We start from the raw sequence: 7,835 nt of genomic DNA, 5'->3' as shown, positions 1-7,835 counted from the left end.
CATTGCGTGTTTTCAGGAAACTAAGTGGACAGGTAAAAGCACTAAAGATGGGAATGGATTCAAGCTTTGGTATTCTGGAGCGCCTAAGTCGATAAATGGAGTAGGGATCATCATGACAGATTGACTTAAAGACTTTGTAGTACATGTGGAAAAACACGGGGATAGGTTGATGTTGGTAAGATTAGTGATACAAGAGGAGACTATAAACGTGATCAGCGCGTATGCCCCCAGTCGGGCCGGAGTGAGGGAGAGAAGAAGAGTTTTTGGGACTCACTGGATGAGCTCGTAAGGAGTTGCCCGGATGACCAACGACTAGTTTTAGGAGGAGACTTAAATGGGCATATACGAGGGTGTACACGGGGGTTTAGGATTTGGTCGGAGGAATGAAGAGGGAAGCAGGATATTGGAATTCGCTACTGCGCATGACCTGGTAATAGCAAACTCGTTCTTCCGAAAGAGGAAATCTCAGCTAATTACCTTCCAGAGCGGCGGCAATGAAACGTAGATCGACTACTTCCTGGTGCGTAAAGGAGACTTCAGGGCTTGTAAAGATTGCAAGGTCCTCCTTAAAGAGCGTTGCTACTCCTAACATAAACAACTAATTTTGGATTTGTTCTTGATTAGACAAGCAACCAAGACAGAGAAGGCTGTAAGGCCAAGAACCCCATGGAAAAACCTTATGGGTGAAGCAGCAGAGACGTTTAGATCGACGACCAGTGCGAGGTTCTCATTAGAGATTCAAAACGGCGAGCATATGGATGCTGATCAGTTGTGGACACACTTGGCAAAGGGTATGAGGGAGACGGCAAAGGCGGTACTAGGGGAAACAAGAGGGACAGGTAGTCAACAGAAAGGGGGTAGGGAATCTTGGTGGATCAGTGAAGAGGTCCAGACCAAGGTTGCGACAAAACTTAGCTGCTTTAAAGAACTTATCAAGAGCAAGCAAAACGGGACAAATGAGGACTGGTCCTTGGCTAGGCAGAGATACTAAGAAGCCAAGAAAGAGGCAAAGAAGATTGTAGCTATAGCAAAAGAAAGAGTGTACGAAAAACTGTATAAGAAACTAGACTCCAAGGAAGGCAAAAACGATATATTCAGAATTGCTAAAGCAAGGGAGAGAAAATGTAGGGATTTAGGAGACGTCATCTATATTAAGGATGAAAGCGGAAGGAGCATTGTGAAGGTGGAAGACATTAGGAAAAGATGGGAAGAGTACTTCGCCAACCTGTTTAATAGGAGAGAGTCGGGGCGAAGTGAAGGGGGAATCGATCACAGTACTCACTCAGACATATGTTGCGACGACGACGATACTCCGAGGATCAATAAAGAGGAAGTAAAGCTCGCCCTAAAGAAGATGGGGAGAAACAAAGCAATAGGCCCAGACCAAATTTGTAACAACCGTCATAGAAATGTAGTAAATAAAATCCACAAATTTTATCTAAGTTCTTGACGTGCTTTAGACTTAAGATATGTGCTCACATGAAGGCCCATTTGATCTTAAATCTTAATTTAAATGACGAGTCTATAATTTAACACGATAAAATACCAAAATTCGAGTCGTAAACGTTCGTGTTCATAAAAGTTCTAGTTCAAATGTTCGCAAATAGCCCTTGTATTTATTGAGTTCATTTAATATGGGAAATGTATATAAAGAAAGGATGGAGAACCCTAGTGAGAGAAAACAACCATTCATCATCCTCTTCATCTTTCTTCTTTCTCACTCTAAAACACATAGTTGCAGCCACATTCACACACACAAAAATTCATCTTTTGATTCTGGATTGTTAAACCAAAATCATCTGTACTTCTAGCATCCTTGTGATAATCAAAACATATTTTTGAAATCAAATCTCAGGTAACAACAACAAATTTTGAGTTTTTGATCAAATTAAAAGTGTACTTTTTCAAGTTTATGTTTTTGATGATTTGGTCCAATTTTTGAATGAAAAACATGTTAATAGCTAATGGGTTTGTGTCTAAATGTGTCTAGTAACCTTTTTATGAACAAATTTGGGTATAACATGCTTTAATCTACAAAACCCATTTTTGAAAATGAGGGAAAACTTGTTCTTGATGTGCCACGCTTTGCTCATGTTATAGATGATCTTGAAATTGTTAAAAGTGTTATTGGTTAGTGTTATTATGTATATATGTACTAGTTTTAAGTTCTAACAAGTCCGGAAATTGATCTAGATCTTCGTATATTGTACATGTGTTGTTTCAGCCCGTTTGAGAGGTGGGATGGTCTTGAGTGAGACGATCTTGGTCCCCAAGATCGTCCTAGGCAGCCTATTGGTACCTTGAGTTTGCTCGTTCGATCTTGTGTGGTGTTGTGTTGTTGGTACGTTGAATGGGTAACTGATCCTTTCGATCGGTTTTGCTCAAACACTTGTTTAATTCAAGCAATCATGTGTCTTGTTCTTGTCTTGGAATGGGACGATCTTGTTCTTGTCTTGAGGGATAATCTTGGCTATGGTAGAAACTAAAACGATCTTACACTTGAAACCCTAAAACGATCTTGCCCTTGAAACCTTGAGACGATCTTGAAGTCTTGTGTACTTGAAACGATCTTGATTTAAACCTAACCTAAAACGATCTTGGACCCTAGCTCCTAGGACGATCTTGAGCTTCATATCTAGGACGATCTTGAGCTTCATAGCTAGGACGATCTTGAGACATCATCAGCTAGGACGACCTTGAAACATGGGAGCCAAGACGTTCTTGTACCAAACCCTAGACGAACTTGTTCCATAGCTTCTCATGCTTAAACCTAAATCAATCTAATCATGTACATGATCACCAAACCAATTCATAACAACATTATCACTCAATCAATCACACCAAAGGCTACTTATTAACATCAAAGCTAGTTCATGAATCGATCTAAAGTAACGTACTTTGTGCAAACCCTAATTGAGCATACAAAGACATGTTCTATCTTGATTATTAAAGCACGAGTTCTATGAACAACTAAATCGAGTTCTTAAAGTTAAAGTTCATTATCTAAAGACACGTTCAACTCTTTATCATGGTAATCACTTGTGTGTGAGTTCTAAGATGTTCATATCGAGTCCAGTTCGAGTACTTAAAGTTCATTTAAACACTTTTCGATTCAAAACGTTCAAAGATCTTCAAAGGACCAAATCATCAGTTCATCAAGGTTATTTTAGTGAATAATTAATCACAAGAACTAATACATGCGTTCATCTATGATCAATGACTTGTTATTAGGCTTACATCAAGATGTACTTGGATTCAAATAGATATATCTTACTTATATCTGTGCTTGTTCTCTGTGCTTGCAAACTACGCTTGTACCGGATCACTGTGAGTCTTCGTAGCCCCTTTTTCTTTATTTATGTTTTGGGGTGAAAGGAATACTACACATGCTTTTATATGCCGTAACTGCTTTTATTATTCTATGGTTGTTTGACTACTTTGTGACATAATAGCCGGTCATGTTGATGACTGTGAGTGCTCGATTGATACATATTAGCCGGTCATATTAATGACTGTGAGTGCTCGATTGATACATATTAGCCGGTTATGTTGATGACTGTGAGTGCTCGATTGATATACTTGCCGGTCATGTTGATGACTGTGTGTGCACGATTAATATATGTTACCCTGGTACCGTAAGTGCACGTTTATACTCAAACACATAATTATGTGCAAAGTTAGTCTCTAGCCACATCATACTACTTTATTCTCAACATTTTATCGACGGCATAAAACATATTTATACAACTTGTTTATGTACTCAAACCTACGAACTCACCAACCTTTGTGTTGACACGTTTAAGTATTCCTTTCAGGAAATCAAGCAAATCGTGGCTAGGATTGGTAGCATGGGACTTTTAGCAGACTGCAAGCTAGTTTTGAAGGTTGCATGCTCTTGTTCATGCTTGAAGGCAATATGCCTAACCTTTTCCCCTGCGTGGGAACTTATCTCATCTCTATTTGAATGCTTGTTTTAACTTGTGTGTGATGACCTACTATTATGCTTGTTTGGTTATGAAATCGACTATTTATGCTTAATGTATGCACTCATTTAGTATTCCTATGTAACATCCATGCGCGCATGTGCTTTATCTTACATCCCGAGTTTTCCGCCGCTGTTGGGGTGTTACAAAATTCCTATCGAGGCATGGAAATGCCTGGGAGATGTCGGGATAAGCTTACTGACAAGCCTTTTCAACAAGATTTGGACAAGTGCAAAAATGCCAGAAGATTAGCGAGGTCATACCTATCTATAAGAACAAGGGGGACGTGCAGAGTTGTAGCAACTATAGGGGCATTAAACTCCTAAGTCATACCATGAAGCTATGGGAGAAAGTGATAAAGATGAGACTTAGAAGGGTTACAAAGGTGGCAGAGAACCAATTCGGTTTTATGCCAGGTAGGTCGACAATGGAGGCTATTCACATCACCAGAAGCCTTATGGAGAAGTATAGGGAAAAACAAAAAGCGCTACACTGTGCCTTCCTAGATTTGGAAAAGGCATACGATAGTGTACCACGACAGCTGATTTGGAGGATGCTACAAGCAAAAGGAGTTACCGGGAGATACATTAGGGTTATTAGGGATATGTACGATAGGGCGAGGACCGGTGTTTGAACCCCTATGGGGAACACGGAACTTTTTCTCGGTTGATATGGGCCTACACCAGGGTTCGGCACTTAGCCCATACCTCTTTACGTTGATCATAGACGAACTGTCAAGGGGCCTACAGGAGGAACTACCGTGGTGTATGATTTTTGCCGATTACATTGCGCTGATAGCGAGATCGACGGAGGAACTAAACCAGAGGATAGAGAAATGGAGAGAAGCCCTTGAAGACCATGGTTTGTGCGTGAGCCGAGAGAAGACAGAATACCTTAGATGTGACTTCGATAACCAGGAGATTAGACAAGATGGGGATGAGGTTATTAGCATTGGGGGCCGCATATTGTGTCTGAAGGAGTCTTTTAGATACCTGGGATCAGTGATGCACAAATCGGGGAAATAGACGAAGACGTGACACATCGAATCCAAGCCGGATGGATGAAGTAGAGAGCAGCTATTGGAGTCATGTCCGACAAGAGGATCCCGCTAAAGCTGAAAGGGAAGTTTTATAGAGTAGCTATTAGATCGGCTATGCTATACGGGTCAGAATGTTGAGCGATGACGAAAGCCCAAGCGGCTCGAGTAGAGGTGGCTGAGATGAGGATGTTAAGGTGGACTTGCGGGAAGACCTTAGCAGACAGGATCCCGACGGGAGTTTTTAGAGCAGAACTTGAAGTAGGGACCATCATTAACAAGCTAAGGGAAGAGCGCTTGAGATGGTTTGGACATGTTAGGAGAAGGGATGAAACTGCACCACTAAGGAGAGCGGAGTCTATTCACGTGGACGACATACGAAGAAAGGGACCGCCAAAGATGAGGTGGGAGGATCGATTAGCGAAGGATCTAATAGAACTTGGCCTGTCGGAGGACATGACGTCGGATAGGACGGAATGGAGAACTAAGATTAGAGTAGAATATTAGGTTAGGGTAGGACTTTTGGGCGACCTAGATAGTCTTCTTTTCCCATATTGCCTTGCCAAAACAGGTTTGTGAAGGTTTGGCCTAGAGAAATGGCTTAGCTACGCTACAGAGGACTTTGACGTGACAGGAAGAGTGGTAGGTAGATGGAGGTGGAAGTACGGAATTCTGAATGCGTTAGAGGAGCCTCCAAGTAGAGGTAGTGGAATGCGAGGGTAAGGCATATGAGTTTTAGATTAAGTAGACTTTTTATTTAGACTTTGGTTCTCTGTGACCTTTCATAGGGGTTTTTGGCCTTGAGTCTCGAGAGTCCTAAACCGAGGGGGGAGGTTACTCTTGTGTTTGTTTCCCCCAAAATGGTTGTTGGAGGACATGACCAATGAGAGTTTATCTAGAGGAATAGGGGTTTAGGACTAGTTTAATGGTTTGAAAGAGCAGGTGAGAGGATTAGGATTACGTTAGCTAGGCGGCCTAAGGTCCTTTTTTTCCATAGGTTGTTTAGAAGGAGTTACTGCCTTGGCTCAATCGTTTTCTTTTCAGGTTTTGTCATTTCTTATTTATATGTATGTTTGTCTTGGTGGTTTCCCACTACTTGTTCGAGTTACGTAGTAGTTTGCTACTTTTATGTTGTTTAATATGCCCAATATGGTTGCTTTCGTATTTGTATTTGTATTGTCAAACATGTTTCTAAGATATCGGTAGGACGCATGATTGATAAATGTTTGACCCGCATAGTAGCCGGACTCAGCGGACAGGTATCTCTTCTTTTCAGATTCTCGCCAGACAGGTATGATTTTCTAAACATTTCTCATTTTCCCGTCTTGCACTCCTTTGTAGCCGGAGGTCCCTATGGAAGCAGTCTCTCTCCCTTTGTGTAGAAGTAAAACTGTCTACAGCTTACCTCCCCCATACTCCGCAGGGATTGGGTCCTGTTCTTGTTGTTTTCGTCGTCTTTTCGTTAGATTTTTAGCCAAGTGGCCATGAGCAGAATTTATTTATTTCTATGGATCTACATTTCACTTTCGACGAATTTTGTTACTTTTTAGATGAAGTTGTTTTTTATTAATCGTACATGGTTTTCAGCATTAGCTAAATGTGTGCCTATACAATGATATGTTTGACGTATTTTTTTGATCTCTTTTATTAGCTTTGTTCAGATGCCTGCTTTCTTTCCTTCCGTGCTGAGCTGAAGGTCTATCTGGAACTGCTTTATCCACATGGATAAAGTTACGGTTTGCCAACATTTAGTCCTGCCGGACCCTATCGATAGCTATTTGCTATAGGTGAGATTCGACTGCGTTTGGTTATTGTTGTTTTTATTAATCGTAGTTAGCACACAAAGAATGCATGTTCACGGATCATGGGGGCAGATCCATTATGGGTGACACTCTTACTCATAGTCACATGGAACGCAATACGATACGGTATGCGGAACGAAAACTAGTACGCAGTTCGTAGGTCTCCAAAATCCGGTACGAGGGGGGTAGGTTCATTCGGAACGCTAATTCGGTACACGAAACGACGTACCATTTTTGGTACATAAATTTGGTACGAAATACATAAACAACTAACATATATTATAAAGATTTCTTATTCATACTAAAATCCAAAAGTTGTCCGTAATCAAAATCATAACAAAAAATAAACCAAAACTAACATACCCTTATAACTGTGAATGTATAGAGTTATAAACGTGGCTAGGAATCATGGACTTATTAAAATTTGAGGTGAGCCCTACATAAGCCCACTTACTTTTCAAACCTAAAACACTTTTCCCAGTTGACAAATAATAAGTCACGTACAGACGTACAACCGCTATATTATCTTTTTCTCTCTCCCCTCTTTGTTTTGACCAGAAAAACGAACAAATATGTTTGGATCGCAATTTCTATCAACTCGGTATGGCGAACCGAAGCTCCTGGAACGCGAATTTCAGCCTTTGATACGTCAAATCTGGTACGCTTATATTTATGTTCTGGATCGCGTTTCGCCTTCGTCTGGAACGATTTCGTACCGCGTTTCGGTACTCGGTACGAGGTGTACCGTACAAAAAACTCAGCTTCGTACCCGTTTCCTGTGACTATGCTCTTACTAAAGATGTTATAATGTTTGAATCCTTTTTGTTATATTTAAAATGGTTCTTTGAAATATAGATTGAATAGATAGTTGTAGAGGATGATCTTCACATCATTCTCAATGAAGTTACCTATTCTAATAAGATGTTGTAGGGGATTGAATAACCTGTATGTTATAGGTCTGTAATTTGAAATTAATCCAACTTTATAATTTTGAGATTAGTATAATTGTTATTG

General features: G+C 40.5%; 2 protein-coding genes across 2 annotated transcripts; both read left to right on the top strand.

Moving 5' to 3' along the window:
• Window positions 1-334: 334 nt before the first annotated feature.
• LOC122586666 lies at window positions 335-991 on the top strand. The gene is made up of 2 exons (XM_043758649.1): window positions 335-501; window positions 625-991. Exons 1-2 carry the CDS (start codon window positions 335-337, stop codon window positions 989-991), a joined length of 534 nt encoding a protein of 177 aa, XP_043614584.1.
• Window positions 992-4,317: 3,326 nt separating this feature from the next.
• On the top strand, window positions 4,318-5,008 carry LOC122586658. The gene is made up of 2 exons (XM_043758640.1): window positions 4,318-4,575; window positions 4,670-5,008. Exons 1-2 carry the CDS (start codon window positions 4,318-4,320, stop codon window positions 5,006-5,008), a joined length of 597 nt encoding a protein of 198 aa, XP_043614575.1.
• Window positions 5,009-7,835: the final 2,827 nt, after the last annotated feature.

This window comes from Erigeron canadensis, chromosome 1 (genome assembly GCF_010389155.1).
Source record: "Erigeron canadensis isolate Cc75 chromosome 1, C_canadensis_v1, whole genome shotgun sequence".
In the NCBI taxonomy this organism is placed as follows: domain Eukaryota; kingdom Viridiplantae; phylum Streptophyta; class Magnoliopsida; order Asterales; family Asteraceae; genus Erigeron; species Erigeron canadensis.
Note: the sequence above shows the minus strand (reverse complement) of the source record. Positions and strands in the feature narration are given on the sequence as shown.

Coding starts and splice junctions, on each gene's coding strand:
- LOC122586666 (XM_043758649.1), top strand. CDS start 335: ATGGGCATATACGAGGGTGTACACGGGGGTTTAGGATTTGGTCGGAGG. Junction 502..624: donor CAGAGCGGCGGCAATGAAAC/GTAGATCGACTA, acceptor GTTCTTGATTAG/ACAAGCAACCAAGACAGAGA.
- LOC122586658 (XM_043758640.1), top strand. CDS start 4,318: ATGAAGCTATGGGAGAAAGTGATAAAGATGAGACTTAGAAGGGTTACA. Junction 4,576..4,669: donor TTACCGGGAGATACATTAGG/GTTATTAGGGAT, acceptor GGCCTACACCAG/GGTTCGGCACTTAGCCCATA.